Source organism: Castor canadensis, chromosome 5 (assembly GCF_047511655.1).
Source record: "Castor canadensis chromosome 5, mCasCan1.hap1v2, whole genome shotgun sequence".
Lineage (NCBI taxonomy): Eukaryota > Metazoa > Chordata > Mammalia > Rodentia > Castoridae > Castor > Castor canadensis.
This window is the reverse complement of record NC_133390.1, coordinates 131,037,210-131,055,336: the sequence shown is the minus strand read 5'-3', so window position 1 is coordinate 131,055,336 and position 18,127 is coordinate 131,037,210. Positions and strand designations below refer to the sequence as shown.

The window sequence follows — 18,127 nt, the reverse complement described above, 5'->3', positions numbered from 1 at the left end:
TGTATATGTGTATTTCTACATACAAACACCTATTTAAGTGTCTTTAACTATCAAACCTCATTCAGTTTCTATGTTGGTATACTAAGAATTAGGTTTGTGAGAGTTAAGACAGTGAAGGATAATGGACTGCCTGAATCTGTTTGGCTCTTGAGTTTTACAACAAGAGGTAGAGTTCAGATAGTAAGGGATTCATCAGATATTTATCTATTCAACTCCAGACATAGGAGAGTCCATGGAGAGAAAAATGCTACATATACAAGGATACAAATATTATTTCTGAGGAAAACTGTTTATAGTGGTTACCTCTGGTGCTAGGACTGGTGGGCATGGAATTGTTGAGTAGATATAGATACCTTTTGCTTCTCACCTTTATACCTGCTATACTATTTGCAGGGTTTACAAAAATCATATCATGAATTTGATTTTTTTGTATAATTTACAAAGACTAGCTAATTAAAAATGAAGTGAAGTTCTCCAGATAGGATACCGTGAAGAGAAATAATCAGCCTTTCATGAAGGAGAAAATTGCTATCTTTCTATGCCTCTAGGCCATAGTTAATTTGGTAAGGATAGAGGAAGGAGCAGGGCATGGCTGCTGTAGAGAAGTTTGCTGGCTTCCTGAGTATTTCTCAGCAAACTTTTATGAAGTCTATTTCTGATTATTCTTGTTGACTTAGTTGGGGGCCAGGATTAAATATTCTATTCCTAGGACCTGACTGTTGTGGGGTGATGAGAAAAATTGAAGGCGTGGAGTTTAAAAACTTGTCTCCTCAAAAACCTCTCCACCTGAGTAGCTGCATAAAACCTTGTTCAGGTACTCTTTCTCTCCATTAACCTTTACCTCCTCAGCTAAAAGGAAAGGAGTGCAGAGATCACTGGCTCTTTTTAGAGATAACATAGGGTTTTGCTGTGGGAATAAAATCTCACAGAGGCAGTAATAGAATACATGGAGTCAGAACAAGAAGCTGTAGATCACTACACCATGCCTAAGGGCACAAGCAGAGGGAGAGAAGGAAAGGATCCACTTTGAAGCTTAATGTGTGGTTTTTACACCTGAGTATGTCTTTCATTGCTCCTGTGGTTGCTATCCATTGGCTTGGGTATCCCTGGCTCCTTCAGCTCTGATTTGACTATTGACATTGTCCTTGTAGTCACTGTCTTTCTTGTGCTTCATGAGGCTGTGTATTGTCACTCACTGCTGGTGATACTCTGAGGGCCGATGGGTGGGGAGTACTGACATAGTCACCAGTGGGCTTGTGTGAAACAGAAGGGACAGACAGCTGGTGGTTGTAATAGTTGATGTCCACCAACAGATTGCTTGCTGTGATAAGGGCAAAGTCTGCACATTTGGAAATACAAATAGACTCTGCCCCATGATGGTTTGACCTAGGATTTTTTAACTTTACCATGGTGCAGAGTGATATATACTCAGTAGAAACTATATTTTCAATTTTGATCTTTCTCCAGGCTAGTGATATGTGGTACAGTACTCTGTCATGATGCTGGGCAGTGGCAGTAAGCCACAGGTCACAGCTGCCCATGCAGTCACAGAGTGAATAACCAGCAATCTACAGTGTGCTGTGTTGCTAAGCCATGATATTTGGTAGGATACATGTACTAAGTGTATTTTTGAATTATATTTTCAATTTACCATGGAGTTTATTGGCATATAACCCCACAGTAAATTAAGTAGTCTCTATACTATAAAATCCTATTGCCTTGGTCCTTGCTAGATCCTCTGTACCTGAGAGCTTACTAAGAGCTACTTAGCTGTGGATTTTCAAGGAAGAATTAGTAATTGCTCTCTGTCTTCTGATTCATAGCCAAGGAAAGTAGACCAAAAATTTAAAAACATACCATGCCCTTTTTCACTTCTGCTTTTTTCTTCTGAAACCCACACAAACTTGGCTTAGTAAGCTAAAATGTATCTCAAAGATTAGAAAGATAACAGAGGTGTATTAGCCTGCTGTGGCTGCCATAACTAAATACCACAAACTGAGTGGCTCAAGCTACAGAAATTTACTTTCTCACAGTTCTAGTGACTAGAAGTTCAAGATTAAGGTATTGACTGAGTTGATTTCTTCTGAGGATTCTCTTTTTGGCTTGTAGATAAATGACCACCTTCTCACAGTGACCTCATAAGTCTTTCCTCTGTTCAAATGGGCTCCTCTTTGTGTGTGTGTTTCCAAATTTCTTCCCTCTATAAGGACACCAGTCAGATTGGATTAGGGCTCACCCTGAAGGACTCATTTTAAATAAATCACCTCTTTAATGGCCCTTTCTCTAAGAACAGTCATGTTCTGAGGAAATAGAGGTTAAGGACCTCAATACATAAATTTTGGGGGAACATAATTCAGCCCATAACAACAGGTGTAAGTGATTGAATGCCCAGAGAAGCAAACCTGCCTTCCTTTTTCATTTTAGACTTTGATGATAGCATGTTTGTTAAGACCTCAACTCCGGAGGAGTGGATCACGCAAGGAGAATACTATGCCAAGCACCAGTGCTGGAAGGTAAGGGGCTGGGCAAAGAGCCAGGGGTGAGGAATCTTCATGACTGCTCACTTTGTTAAGCCTCATAGGCAAGTCTCCACCATCACATATCAGCAGGATGGGGTGAGGACAAAAGTGTTTGTGCCACTTCTTCTGAATCATCAGGTTTTCCCAAGATGAGGAGTACTCTCTGACCTGTTCTCTTCCCCTGTCAGTGTAGGTATGCCCTTCATTTTGGCTAAATGCCAGCATATATTGATAGATAAGTGGAGAAGGGTCATGGCCTGTGTCCCATCAAGGAATACTCCTATTTATTTTCTTTCCCTTCTGTGCTTAAAAAGTTTTGCTATCATCATACTGCATTGTAAAGCAGCAACACTTTGGTCTCTTGTTTGTTGTTTTCAAATGGAGCAGACATAAACTTACTGCCACTCTGAGTCTGTGAGCATGGCTGAAGCTTTACCACACTGGACTGAAATGACTAACTTCCAGCCTCAAGCCATATCAGTGAGCCTGAGCAGTCTTCTTCCAGGAAACACTGTCTCTGTAGCAGGCCCATCACTTTTCCCATAATCACACCAATACACATCACAGGGTCTCAGGTACAGCACCAAGGCAGATACCTCCAACAAGGTAGTAGAGATGCTATCTTCACTTGCAAGTTGCAAACACCCTACTAGAAGAGTAGTGATGATTTTAAATGTTAAATCCTATAACAATAAGTCTGATTTTAGGATTTGCAGTTCAGCAAAGTCAACATGGGCCCAATCTTACTCCATCTTTTTCTGTGTAATCTGCAGTGTGTCAAAGATGTTCTCTTCATAGCTACATAATGGCTGCTGCAGCAGCGTCAAGCACCTTAATCTCCTCAGAAGCAACCAAAGCAGGAATGAAAGGAAGGCACTTGCTTCCCCTGGATTGATCTTTCTCTCTCTCTCTCTCTCTCTCTCTCTCTCTCTCTCTCTCTCTATCACTCTGTTTTAATCTTAAAGTCCCCAGTGGACATCCTTATGCTTCTTATTGGTCAGTACTAGGTCATATGTCCTTTTTTTAGCTGCAAGGGCTTCTGGGAGTACAGTCCCATCTATCTCTTTCTGCTCTTTATGGGTATAGGTTCTACCATCTGGCAAGAAAGGGAACAGAGTGCCTTGCATAATCAATAGTGTCTGCCATCACAGGTAGAGCCCCACAGGAATGCACTTCCCCAGGGTTTGACTTCCCAGGCACCTGGGTGCCTATACTAGCAACTGCAGCAATGCTCCTTGAAAGAGTAGCCAGGCTGGATTTGGGCAGATGGCTTTCTTTCCTTCCATGCCTCAGTGCTCATGTTGGGGTTAATCACCTCAAGTGTTATAGGAAGAATGCCTGTGGTTTCTCTTCTACTTCTGAACAGATGGTTTGAGACTGTGATTTCTCTGGAAAGCTGGTTCTGATGCTCTGGTTTTTTAGAGCCAGAGTTTTATAGAGCTGGGCATGAGTGAAGGCACTGGGCAGTGCAGAGTGATGACTACAAGTCAGTAGTGTGTGAGGTGTCTGTGTCTCACATGCCTGGGAGAAGGAGTTCCCAAAGTTTCCTCAGCCCTAATTCTTAGAATAGTTCTCTGCCATGACAGGGAAAATGGTTTACATTGATAACAAATAACTCCTATCTTGGGTTTATCAATTACTGTTGCTGCATAATAAACACCCCTGAAAAATTTAGTGGCTTATGCTGCTCCTAGTTCTATAAGATGGCAATGTGAGTTCAGCCAAGTAGTTCTTTTGGGCTCAGGTGGGGCAACTTGTGTGTCTGCATTCAGCTGCCAGCTGACTAGGTAAGTCTGCTTCAGGGGAATTGGCTGGTTCTTGGCTCTGGTGATGGGTTTACAGGATCCTAGGTCACCCCATCCTGCATCCTCCAGCAGGCTATTCTGTGCTTTTCATGTAAAACCATGGTTCAAAGAGAGTGAGCAGAAGTACATGCACCCTCTTGAGGCCAGGCCTTAGAACAGGCCCAGTGATACTTCTGCTGATTTCTGTTGGCTAAACAAGTCATATTCCACATTGGAATAGAGGGGAGATAAGAAGCACTCATGATGGGAAGCTGCCATGTTACACTGTAAAGGGGAGTGGGCAGAGGTAGGGAAGAGTGGTCACGTTTGTAATCTATTATGTGAGGTGAGGAGATAGAATTTTCATGGTAGTAGGTATGGGTATATCTAGAGAGTAGTTTTTAAAATATGTAATATTTAGTTGCAGAAGTTGATTGAGCCCCAATGCTCATCTTTGCTATAATTGGACAGAAATGCTGAATATTTGGCTGCTTTTGTAAAACCAAAATTTCTTTTTTTTTTTTTGGTGGGGTGAAGGGAGGGTGGTAGGGAGGGAAGGGAGAGATATGATGGGCAGCAGGTATGGGTATAGGTATGAAATTGGAGAACTATATAAAATCTTACCCTTTATTCCTTTCAGAACACCATTGGTGTTGCCCATATGTGTTGCCCATGGATTTCCAATTATTTATCCCTTTAAAAATACCTTTTGAATGTTTGAATCTAAAATCTTTTTAGGGGAGCCGGCACAGATGAGACATGTTATAAAAAGCCTTCTCCTCGCCTGACTTTATTTTGACCCCGCTAAAGGACTTCAGGACTCAGGTGGTTTATTGAGTTTTTGGCTGCATGTCAATGAATGTTTCAGAACCACCATACAAGATCATTCATTCAACAAATACTTGTTGAGATGTGGGCCAAACATTATGCTTAGATCCCAGGAATATTATGGTGAGCAAAGCAGGCACATAGATGAGTGTACAGCCTAGCTCTTGCAGGCACCACATATAAGAGACCAGCTGCCCCAGAGTCACCTGTCCTGGACAGGGAGGCAAGAAAACCTTCTTTGAGTAAAGGGAGTCTTGATCACAGACCTGTAAAGTAAATGCAGTTAATTAGGCAGAGAAAGGATAGGAAACGATTTCAATTGGAAGGAATAGTTTGTGCAAATTACACAAGGAAGAGTATGGTACATACAGGTCATTGGAAATGAAAGGAGGCCTGAGGAGCTGGGAATGCTAGAACAAAGAGCATGAGGGGAAGAGAGGCTATCCTGTCCACTTTACTAGCAAGTGCCATTTAATCTTTCCCATGTCTACCCTAAGACCCAACACTAGGCAGAATGGTTTTTCTATTCTTGTATCCTATGTTTTGAGACATGGTGCAAGTACTCCTGTTTTAGAAAAAAAAAAAACTTTTTCTGGCCAGGATTAGGGTACAGGCTGACTCCCTGTGACACTCATCTGCATACTTCATAGTGAGAGAATTTGGTAACATAGATCTGCATGCTCTGAGGATCTAGATGTGCTTTGGTGCCATCTCTCCCCCACTACCTGCACTGTGACTGTTCCACCAGCACACAGGTAGCCATTGTAATTAGCAATTGTGTCAAAACCCAGAAAAGCCACTGGTAACTTTGGGCCAATTGCTGCAATGACTTTGACCACTGTACTATGTACAAAGAGAAGGATGCCTCTTGCATGTGGCTGTTGGAGGATTACACAAGGTTGTTACTGTGGTGGCCTATAGAAATATGTACTATGTACCTTTTCCATGGCTTCTAGCTTCTTCCTAATGAAACCTTTGGGTGTGTTAAGTGGTCACACCTCTGGGCTTTGTCTTTGGAGGCTTCTCTCTTTAGCAAGCCTGCACTTTTCCTGCTCCTGTCTCATAGATTGGGCGGGGTGAGATGCAGAGCTGTGTCCGTACAAACATAATGCATGCTTTAACTCCTGTCCTATTTGTCAATTTTGTTACCTTACTGAGAATAAACACCTTTGGCCCGTTCAGGTTGCAGCTAAGTGTTACCAGAAAGGAGGTGCATTTGAGAAGGAGAAGTTGGCGCTGGCCCACAACACGGCCCTGAGCATGAAATCCAAGAAAGTCAGCCCCAAGTAAGTGTCTTGAGATCATTTCAGATTTGCTTTGATAAAAGCAGCAGGTTAAATATATTAGTGTTATGTTAATATTTCATGGGAATACTGTTTTTGTTTTCTTTCCCCCAGGGAAAAACAATTGGAGTATTTGGAACTGGCTAAAACCTATTTGGAGTGCAGTGAGCCAAAACTGTCCCTTAAATGTCTGAGCTATGCCAAGGAATTCCAGCTCTCTGCCCAGTTGTGTGAGAGACTGGGAAAGGTATGGCCTCCAGCCCACAGGTGTTTCTAGGAAAACTGGACTTCACTTGAGCAGATGAAGGGGTGAACCCCTCAAGATCTGCTTGCATCAGGAAGAGGCCCCAGTCCTCCAAGGAACAAGAGGCTGGCCCTGTCCACTCTATCTCTATGGGTGGCCCTTTTTTTCCTTTACTTGCTCAAGCTTTTAGAAGGCTCTGAAGTGTGTGTGTGTACTTCCATGTCTGTGTTAATATTAACCACAAGAAGGTCAAATGTTTAAACCAAAGGGCAGTGTGTTTAGAATATTGTTGCTTTCTCTTTCCCTATGTTTACAGTCTGGAGTTGAGTCAGGTGAGTACTACGAGCAAGGTTTTTTGTGTTTCCAATAGTTACTCTAGATCTTCACTGTCTAATACAGCAGCCACATATGGCTATTTAGTTTAAATTAATTAAAATGTAATAACATTAAACACTTTCATCCTCAGTACAAGAGCTCAGAGTTATTTCCATCCTTGTAGAAAGCTCTGATGGACAAGGATGCAGATCTGGAGCACAGCTTCTCACAGAGTATGGTTAGTAATCTGGCAGTGGGCCACAAACTGCTGTTTGTCTGCAACCAGATTAATACAGAAGAGGGAAGTAAACAGTTAGAAATTTGTATAGCCATTTAGCATTACTGTGACATCCAAGTAGTAATCATTTTCTTAGTGATTCATTTTTAATATATCAGTTTTGATGGATTAGAAATTTGAAACAGTCTGGTCCTCTACCACAGGTAGTTGGAGAAGCTGTGCTTGAGAGCATCAAACTGTAAGCTGTTGCATTTCCTCCTGTACCAGTTTTTATGACCCTTCAGTAGAAAGATGGGTTTCCATGTCAGTGTTAGTGTGGTAACTCTTGGGTTCTTGAGAGCACCCTGGGTGTGGAATCTACCAGGAAGCGTGAAGGGTAGCCCCTAGTAAGTGTCTGAGAAGATAAGGCCTCCCAATGCTACCTGTCTAGCTTCATGTTTATTATGGGATGAACTTGTTGGGTTGTAGGAGATGGAGATGGAATGGGGACATTGGAGAAGGCATCTCAGTGTGGGTGGAAGTTTGGGAAGCTAGGATAGTCTCTAGTCTTTCCAGGTTCTTTAATTTATACCCTTTAATCTTTAGTGCCACCACCTTGTACTCTATTGTCAGTGGCTCCAGGAGACAAACCTATGCCTATCACTTTGCGCTTTTTAACTCTGGTGCCTGCCATGGCTGAGCCAGACATTCCTACCTTGTCTGTTTAACTATACTGCTCCCAGCCTGCCAGGCTCTACCTCTGAAAGTGGGAGTGGTGGCAACCAGGAGACAATGAGCGGAGGTTATACACCCTTCTCCATAGCTGCAGCACCTTCAAGTGTAGAGCCATACTCCAAGCTTCTCCCTTCTCTCACCAGTATAACCTAATAACTGTGTGCCTGACACAGAGAGGAATCAGCCTCCTGTCTTTGCTCAGGCCCCTCTGCAGAAGGTTATTAAACCATCAGCCAGTGTCAGACCTACTGTGATCATGCCACCCCATTTGACTAGCAAGATTCAAATTGGCAGCAGCCTTTGCCTAAATCCTCAAGCCAAATTGTCTTTCTGGTAATGTATACTACCCAGGGAAGAAATATTTGTGTGGGTGCTGGGGGGATATGAAATTTCCTTTCAGAGGTTCCTGGGCCTCTCCTGCCTGTCTCCGTAGAGCAGCATTGGTTTACCCAGAATCCTTTCTAGGGTCTTGCCCTGGATGGCAGATGGGGCCTCCTTCTGGTGCAGGGAGACAGAGTAGAGAGCTAACTCTTAGAGCCAGCCTTTTCTTCTCTCCCTCCAATTGGGCACACATTCAGCACCTTTGTTTATACACAGGAGTTTTTCTTCTGAGTCATGAGCATTGTGAAAGAGAAGAAAAGAGAGGGCTGGTTAAATGTACTGGTTATAGAGTTTAATTGACGTGGCTGAGAGTGGTCTAGGAACTCTCTGATCTATGAGGTCTCAGGATATAAAAGAAACTATGAAAAATCAGGTTTTTCCAGGGGAGCTGGCACATATATTTTGCCCTATTTCACTTTTATTTTGTTTCCTCTGTGGGCCTCAGGTGTAGCAAGTAGAATTTTGAAATTAAATATTCAACGAATGGGTAGTGCCCTTGTGCCAGGCATGTTGGAAGCTGAGTGACCAGAGGCCACAAAGCAGAGGTCTTTCCAGAGCTTCCCTTTCCTACATAAGAAAAAGATAAATAAACAAGTAATATGTGAAATGTAATGGTTATGAGGAAAGCATGGGAGGGGAAGAGGGGATATCATGCATTGCTATGTTAGACTGAAGGTCAGAGAGCTGACGTTTCAGCAAAATACTGAGGACAGCTAATGGAAAGCCTCACAGGACAACCCCTTGCAGGCAAAAGTCCTAAAGTAAGAGCATTTTGGTGAGTTTGAAGAATAGCCAGGAAGCTAGTTTGGCCAAAACCCAGCGAGGAGGTAGACATGGTGCCATGAGCAAGAGAGGGTGACAGGAGCAGATTCTGCAGGGCATTGCAGTCTGTGATGAGGATGGTTCTGAGTATCTTCATTTATTTGTTTGTTATTCAAGTTTCCCTTATTGCAAACTGCCAGTTTATACCCCTTGCCTAGTTTTCTGTTGTATCTCTAAAGAAGTCTTTTCTGTTGTGGTTGTAGAAATCTCTTTTATGTTCTAAATCTATCAAGTCTTGTGTGGTAGCCCTTAGCCATATGTAGCTATCTGAATAGTTAAAATTCAATAAAATTAAAAATTCAGTTGCTCAATATTCAGTTGTGTCAATATTCAGTTGTGCTTAGAGGCTAGCAGATTGGACAGTGCTGATCTAGATGTTAAAATTTGTCTTCTATTAATTCTATTTCATGTGCCGTTTTAAAAAAATCATCATATCCATTAATTTGTTGCCTGAAGTTTGTGTATTTGAAGTTTTGTTGAAGACTTTATCTACCCCTATCTCTGTGTCACAAAGATAATCTCATATATTTCCTCTCAATTTTTAAATTTCAATTAAATATTTAATACACCAGGAGATTACCTTTTTGTATGATGTGAAATGAGATTTAACTTTTATCTATATTTTATAAAGAATTAGTTTTCTAGGGCTGGGCATGGTGGTACATGCCTACAATCCTGGCTACTCAGGTAGTAGAGACAGAAGGATAGAGGTTAGAGGCCTGCCTGGGCAAAAGTTAGTGAGATTCTATCCCAAAAAAGAAGCCTGGCATCATGGTGCATTATTGTAATGCCAGCTATTCCAGGAGCAGAGATAGGTGTTAGAATCACTGTCCAAAGTCAGCTCAGGCAAAAACATGAGACCCTATCTGAAAAACAAAACTAAAAGCAAAAAGGGCTGGGATCGTGACTTACTGGTAGAGAATTTGCCTAGCAAGCACAAGACCCTGGGTTTAATCCCTAGTACAACCAGAAAAATTAATTTTTCTAATATCATCTATATTTCAGTAGTTTTAATTTTAGATAAACTAGCAGGAATATGACCATCCTCTTTATTATTCATGATACTGGTTTATTTTTAAGATAAAAGTTACATATACTCTAAATAAAAGGAAAATTTTACTCTGTCCTAGATAAGAGATGCTGCCTATTTCTATAAGCGAAGCCAGTGCTACAAAGATGCTTTCCGATGCTTTGAGCAGATTCAGGAATTTGATCTAGCACTCAAAATGTACTGCCAAGAGGAGCTTTTTGAGGAAGCTGCTATTGCAGTGGAAAAGTAGGTGGTTTTATTCTTTTGTACTTCCCTCCTTTCCTCCTGCTTCTCTCTTGGGGGCAGCCTGCCCTGGATGGCTATCCTGATCCTTCTTCATTGGCTTGACCATGTCCATCTCTTTCCATTCCAGTGGTGGCCTTGGTGCTGGGTCAGGACCTCCTTGGGAGCAGGACTCTGTGTTTCCCCTTTCTTCATTAGCTTTGACACAGTGTCATGATGAGAGAGGGCTAAAGAGATGAAGGATGTATTAATGTGTTTGTAACAGGATATACTGACTTCAAGCATCAGTATAAATAGGACTGGGGAGCTTCAGTAGTCTTGCTTGAATCCAAAAACATGCACACCTGGCAAAAGAGAAGAATCACAAGACAAAGACTGGTGCAATTGCTAATGTGTGTACATAGCACCCATTTCGTCCTTTCTCATTTATCACATTCAAATTTATTGAAATCATATACCCAAAATGATTATCATGCTCTTGAGTGTCAAAGAGTTTTTTTTTCCCAAGGATCATTTTGACTGTGCACAAATTTTGCCCTGTAGACTAGTCTGTCTTTCAGACTTAACTCCCACTTGCTTGAGCTGTAACTCTGCTGCATTTCATAAACTAAGCACATGAATGCCTCATTCTTTTGAAGAATAAAGAGTTTATTATTAATTATTATAGTAATAACTGTACAATGAAGCACTTATAAAAGTGCTTGACATGTTTAGGTACTATTTTGTAATATCTACATGTGTGAGCTTTATTTAAGATGCTTCATACTACATTTTGGAGGAAACTTCCTATTGGCTCAGTGATGGTAACTTGATATTTGCAACCTGTCTTTGCAGATATGAAGAAATGCTAAAGACCAAGACCCTTCCCATTTCTAAGCTCTCCTATTCTGCCAGTCAGTTTTACCTGGAAGCTGCAGCAAAGTACCTGAGTGCAAATAAGACCAAGGAAATGATGGCTGTTCTCTCAAAGCTAGATGTAGAAGACCAACTGGTATTCCTCAAATCTCGGAAGCGCCTAGCAGAAGCTGCAGACCTGTTGAACAGGGAGGGTCGGAGAGAAGAGGCAGCCCTGTTGATGAAACAACATGGCTGCCTCCTGGAGGCTGCCAGGCTCACTGCTGACAAGGACTTCCAGGCTTTGTGTCTGCTGGGGGTTGCTCGCCTCAATGTGGCCAGAGATTCTGACATAGAACATACTAAGGCCATTCTAAGAGAAGCACTTGATCTCTGCTATCAAACCAACCAGCTGTCTGGCATTGCAGAGGCCCAATTCCTGCAGGGGGTCATCCTGAGAGACTTTCAGAAACTTAAAGAAGCTCTCCTCAAGTTTGACATGCTCAACCACTCAGCTGGAGTGGTAGAAGCACTCTATGAAGCAGTCAGCCAGTGTGAGACTGAGCCTGAGAAGGTTCTGGCCCTGGCTCCAGAGGGGTTGGAAGTCCTTCTCAATCTGGTCAGGGCCCTCAAAAGAGTGACTAATAATGCTGAAAAGGAAATGGTCAAGTCTTGCTTTGAGTTTTTTGGGATTTCCCAGGTGGATGCCAAGTATTGCCAGATAGCTCAGAATGACCCTGGGCCCATATTAAGAATAATTTTTGACCTGGACTTGAACTTAAAAGAGAAAAAAACAAAAGATCATTTCTTGATAGTGACTGACCAAGTGAAATTAGCCCTTAACAAGCACCTTTTGAGCAGGCTGTGTCAGATCACACAGAGCCTGCTTGGGAAGACCTACCCAGGAGTCTGCATGAGGTTTATTGCAGGCTTAAAATGTGAGGATGAAAACTGTGAAGATTTTCACAGGCCCCTGCGGCGCTGTGAGGCCAAGTGTATGGTTCAGTCAAAAATGCACCTGGTGGCAATCAATGGATTGCTTCTGGAAGCCAAAAAAGTATTCCCTAAAATCTTAGCTGAAGAGCTTAAAGAAATAGATTGTATTTTGTCTGCAGAAATGTATGACCTTTGCAGATCTTTCCTAAATGTCCTCTTCCCTAGGCATTTTCATCAGAGAGTGCTGTCAGAAAATCCTATGGCATGCAAAGAAATCCTCAAACCAAGTTACAAATCCTTCCGATTCTACAGGTTTGCCTTGAAAGAGTACATTCGCAATCTGTTTCAAAGTGAAAGTGCACGCAGCCGCCGGGAGTCCACAGACCTGTGGCTGAGCGCCATGCAGGCTTTCCTTCTCGCCTCCAGCTACCCTGAGGAGTTTGAGAAGCTTCTCCACCAGGAGGAGGACAACTACAACAGGGAGCTAAAAGCTCTAGAGTCTGACAAAGAGGAACGGGGCAGGGGGAGAGGTAGCCGAATGAAAGGAATAGAAGGGAAATTTGGCATGCTGGTGCCCAACAAGGAGGATGAAGGTACAGAGAAGATCCATCTGTGCTTCATTCGGCTGCTGGAGAATTCCATTGACCAGCTGTACATGCACAGGAATCCAGAAGACTACAAGAGGCTCTTTTTCCGCTTTATGAATGTCCTCATCAAGAGGTGCAAAGAACCGCTTATCCCCAGCATTGGCAACACAGTAGCACTGCTAGAGTTCCAGTTCATCCACTGTGGGGTGGTGCTGGCCCGCCTCTGGAAGAATGCCGTCCTGTGCCTCCCCAAGAGCTACATCGCACTCCTACACTATTGGGAGTTCCTGACCAGCAAGAAGGACAAGGAGCTTGGGGACATCTTCTCCATCATTCAGGAATACAAGCCAAAGGATGTCGCCAGAGCCATTCAGGACTTCCGGTTCCACCTCTCCTACCTTGTCAAGGTGCTGTGTGGCTATGAGAATGTGAATTTCAATGTCCTGCTTGACGCCTTCAGTGAAATAGACTTTGTGGTCTCAGGTGAGGCTGAGCGGACACTGGTGCTGTGTTTGGTGATGTTGGTAAATGCTGAGGAAGTCCTGCAGCCCTTCTGCAAGCAACTTCTGTACCGTCATTTTGAGGAGATTGAGACAAGGTTGCAGCTGATGAGTATGGACTGGCCAGGCCAGGTTCCTGAGAGGCTTCAGAAGGTGGTGAGGCGCGTGTTGGTGGCAGTCAGTGTGAAGTCTGTGGCTGAGGCACTGCAGGACCTGCTCTTTGAGCGGGATGAAGAGTACCTGGTGGACTGCCACTGGCGGTGGGACAGTGTCCATACCAAAGGCTCTGTGGTCCATGGACTCTGTCATGAGGAGGTCAGACTGAACCGCTTGCTCTGTGTGGGCCCCGTGGACCACTTTGCTGAATCCGAGTGTGAATTTGATCAGGATGAGACAGATGAGCTAGCATTGGAGGACCGAGACCACCTTCTGGCTGCCATTCTTTCACAAAAGCAGTGGAAGGCCTCCATCCAGCGCAAGCTGCGAAGAGTCTGCTTGGTGGTATCTCTGTGCATTAGCTGGAGGAGATGGGTCCAGGCTGAGCGTGTCAGGGAGGAGGCCAGGGAGTCCAGTGTGGGAAACTTCAAAAGGGCCGATGTGGATAGGACTCAGTGTGATCTGTGTGGAGTGAAGTTCACCCGCAGCCCTGAGAACTACTTCAGCCCTAGCAAAGCATTTGAGGGAGTGGCCTCAGAGGTTGTCATCCTTTCCAGGGCTGAGCTGGAAGGGAAAGAATGTCAGGAGAGGAGCAGTGAGTCTTATGAGCACCACATCTACCTGGAAAGCCACCAGAAACAACAAGTGGCCTACCAGAAATACTCAGAATTTTTCCATGAGAAGGTGGACCCAGTCATTGGCAAAGGCAAATTGGTAGTGCAGGACATTGAGGAGAACGTGTGGGTCTGCAGTCACCTAGGCTCTAAAGAGCACAGCCACATGCTGCAGAGGAAAGTCCAGGAGCACCTCAGGAGGGTTTCAGACTTGGTGGAGGAACTCTACAGGCGAAAGGCTTGGGCTGAAGGTAAGGGCCTGCTAAATGCTGAATTACGTTCTTTATGACATCTGACTTGGGGATGAAGTACAAGTACCTGCATTAGAAGAAATACAAGCAAAGTATGTTTATTCTCAAATTACAGTGAAATCTCATTGTTTGGACCACCTCTTGCCCAATTAAAAATTTGTGATTATCTTTGACCAGGATGATTTGCTCAGGCATTGCAGATAGAAAAAGATTTGCTAACTAATTCTATGGAGGACATTTAGGGAGAATGTTTAAAATATTGAGAAAACTCTGAGGCTCTTCTGATTCATTCATGCGTACATCTTTTCTTGAGAACCTACTGGGTGCTGAACCCTAGAGTCAGGATTGGAAGTGCATAGCTGGTCTCTTCTTAAGATGTTCCCTTAAGTCATACCCAGTGAGAGCTTTTAATAATAAAATTATTCTGTGGTTTTAGAATCAGCTTTTGCCTAGCTAGCTACCTGTTAGTGACACTAAGTGGAAGTTATATATAAAACTTGTGGAACTGCATTTTTAAAAAAACAATGTATAATGCAGACAACTTTTTCCAGTTTAGGATTTAAATATGATTTGGACACAAGCTTCCTTAAAAGTTTTGCTCTTGACAGTCTCTACAGACACATAGTAATGGTGTGGGGCTACCATTTACAGGCAGTTATGCTCATAGTACAGAATGCAGCTTTGGAATCTGTACCCAGAAAGGAGGCTCTCTTCAAGGAAAGCACAGACTAGCTCTTAGGACACAGAGCATTGACCAAGTGCTTGATGTTATAGTGCTTGCAGCTGCCTCTTCACTCAGAGCATCTGTTCTTTGGTTTCTATAGCAGAAGAGGTGATGATGCGGCAGGTGAAAGTTCTGGCCCTGTCAGTCAGGGACGCACAGGAGTGGCTGATGAAGACAGAGCTCTGCTTAAAGGAAGAAGGTAAGAAGTCTTTTGCTCCAGAGACAGGTGATCCTTTGGATACTATGGTTCTTAATACTGCTGATTCCCAGATGAGTCTATAGTGGGGTTGCCATAGATGTCAAAAGTGGCATCTCCCTGCCCAGCATCACCTTCCTGTACCCCCTTCTGTAAGTCAAATTGTCAACAAAATAATTTCCCGATCTGACTATGAGGGCCATTATTCTGGGCTCATGTTAGTTGCTAAAAACTTCTTTTGCTGTTTATGAGTTGTTACTAATTATGTTCAGTCACTGAGCATACTCATTACTGTGACTCTCAAGGATAGACAAAGTATTGCAAAGCTATCCCTTGATAAATATGTTTGTCTGGGAAATCATTCATATAAATCAGTGGATATTTATTGAGTGTCTAGTATGTATCAGTGAGTGCTATTCTGGGTCTGAGAATACACTTGGGAACAAAACAAAGTCCTTGGGGAAGCTTGGAGGCATCTTTCTATAGAGGGCTACAGGCTTGTGTAGAGTAAGTCGTTTCTTTGTGCAGTCAGAATTTTCTTTTTTGTGGTACTGGGGCTTGAACTCAGGGCTTACACCTTGAACTACTCTACCAGCCCTTTTTTATGAAGGGTTTTTTCAAGATAAGGTCTCATGAACTATTTGCCTGGCTGGCTTTGACCACAGTCATCCTGATCTCTGCCACCTGAGTATCTAGGATTACAGGTGTGATTTCCTTACCAAGTTCTGTGTGATGCAGAATATTTTCCTTCTTGCCCTTTCCAACTGCTACCCCTTCATCACTGGACCACATTTCTTCTTGCTTCAAGTATTTCACCAGCCTTTGGTGCCCTTCCAAGTCCTAATCCAGGCCCTATAGCTGGGGAGAACTTGAAGGAGCTTGTCATAAATGTCTGTGCCAATACAAAAATCTTTAGCACTAGACAGCCCTTCTTGGAATTATGATTTCATGATTGTTTAAAAAAGATAAAATTGATATATCAATTCATGATATGGTTGAGTTTAGATTTTGACTTATTTGTTCTTTAAAACAAATAGTCAAACCCTCATAGTCAGATCGGGTTCTCTAAAATAAGGTCAGAGTAACCACTCTATATAGAATTTAATTCCAGAAAAAAAGTGTTTGCTTTGATTCTTCTTGGGAATTAATATTCAAAGGAAACTTCTTTTTGGCATCTTGTTGAAAACCTTTGTTTATTTAATTCAAAACAATGATTACCAGGAAATTAAGCTTTAAAGTGAATAGGAAAAAATTATCTTCTTCACCTTATTTCTGTTTTTTGTTTCTTAAATAGGTGTTGTTCAGGAAGATGATTATGAAAATGAAGTCGAAGACTTTGGTGAGCTCCGTCCTAGAAGGCGTTCATGGAAATATGGAAAGCAGAGAAAATACTAGAGCATTTTTGCACATCTCATTCACAGAATGAGCACAGAACATTCCATCCTGTCTTAGAATTCTAAGTGCTGGGGCAGAAGAGAAAAGGAATATAAATTAGCATTAAGAAAAAAAAAGGGTAGGCCACCTTTGTTTTTTTGTTTTTGTAATTTCTTTTTCAGTGGTGGCTTGGAATTTGATTTCTCCCTTACCTTCAGGGACCGCTCAAGTGCTTTCCAAGCTGAAGTCTAGCAGTATTAGTCTCCCAAACACAGCATGTCCTGTTTAGAGGAGTGAGTTGAAGGGGAATTTGGGACTCCTCAGCCCAAAGCCAATTGTCTGACTTATCACCATTTTGACATGACTTAGTTGCAGGGGTCTAGGCATTTAAGGCCAACACCCCTCACCTCAGAGCACCACTGCTCTGGGCCAGGAAATCCCTCTATGGATTCTCTCATCTTCTGCCACACTGCTGCCACAGCAAGTAGAGGAAGATCCATGTGCTGAAGGTCTATGTGGACCTTGCTACCAGCCACCCCTGAGCCCAGACCACATTCTGGTTGTTTCCTATCCCACTTCTGTTATCGATGTTAACCATTTCTCTCTGAGGAAACTTTTCTGCCCTTCCTCTTTTTTTTTTGTGACTCTTCTCAGCTACCTGTGTAAGTTAGACTACCTCAGAATGTAGTCAAGAATTCACCTAGCATGCTTTGGACATCCTTTCCCTCTAGAGGAGTGTTGCCAAGATGTTCTTGGCTTGCCTTTCTAAAGTGATCCTAACTCTGCTTTGGCTTTGGTGCAGACCTTTCAAAAAGTGCGTTGTATGCAGCACTGTATATCTAGGTTTCTTGTTTCTCCCTAGCAAATCTGACATTTATGCTCAGGTTAAGTCTTGAGTTTCTATCCACTGAGCTCACTACAGTGGGACAGTAACCTGAAGAACTGCAGGTCAGGAACAGTAGAAAGAAGAGGAAGCCAGCCTTTATAGTGCCAGTGACTGTGGATCACTGCCATGTGACGGGTAGGCCCTGCAAGAGGGTGTTGTGTATGGGCCTGTTTACAAGAGGCCTGTATTCCCCCTCCATCCACTGAACCAGTGGCCATTGGTTTGGTCCATTTGGAAGGCCTTCATGCCTCTCTGATAGTTGCTGCCCACCCTTTCCTCTCTAAGCCCAGGGGGGCATCAATGGTCAGGTTCATACTGGCCTTTGGTGGTTTTGTCCTTACAAAAAACTGGATTTTCCTTCATCTTGCTGCTGCTTTTGCTGCTTATGGTTTTCCCTTCACTATCTTTCTAAATGATTTGTTACCTTGAAATGTTATGTTTGTGATTTTTATTAGGTTATGTTTATCTTGATTCCAGGTATTCTTTTTATGAACTTTACTTGCCAGAAAAAAAAACCCAATCAAATCTTGCTGTATTATCACAATTTTATAAAGTTAAATCATCTCTCTTATCTGTTGCCATCCTTTTGTTTATTTCCAATATCTACTATGAGTAAAGGGGTAAAATCTTGGAGTTGGTTCCTTCTGGTCTGCTAGCTGATGCTAGCT

The 18,127-nt window shown here is 42.8% G+C and overlaps 1 protein-coding gene across 5 annotated transcripts in view; it reads left to right on the top strand.

Moving 5' to 3' along the window:
* The window catches only part of Trank1 (tetratricopeptide repeat and ankyrin repeat containing 1), a 167,990-nt gene extending 149,960 nt beyond the window's left edge, over window positions 1–18,030 (top strand). For 3 of the 5 annotated variants that reach the window (XM_074074158.1, XM_074074155.1, XM_074074159.1), the window contains 8 exons: window positions 710–814; window positions 2,425–2,513; window positions 6,314–6,417; window positions 6,529–6,661; window positions 10,259–10,404; window positions 11,236–14,279; window positions 15,104–15,202; window positions 16,494–18,030. In XM_074074158.1, the coding sequence (XP_073930259.1) occupies window positions 710–814; window positions 2,425–2,513; window positions 6,314–6,417; window positions 6,529–6,661; window positions 10,259–10,404; window positions 11,236–14,279; window positions 15,104–15,202; window positions 16,494–16,594 (3,821 nt within the window). In that variant the 3' untranslated portion in view covers window positions 16,595–18,030. The remainder of the gene's footprint in view (window positions 1–709; window positions 815–2,424; window positions 2,514–6,313; window positions 6,418–6,528; window positions 6,662–10,258; window positions 10,405–11,235; window positions 14,280–15,103; window positions 15,203–16,493) is intronic. The other 2 variants (XM_074074156.1, XM_074074157.1) reach the window with 2 other exon arrangements.
* The last annotated feature ends 97 nt before the right edge of the window (window positions 18,031–18,127 follow it).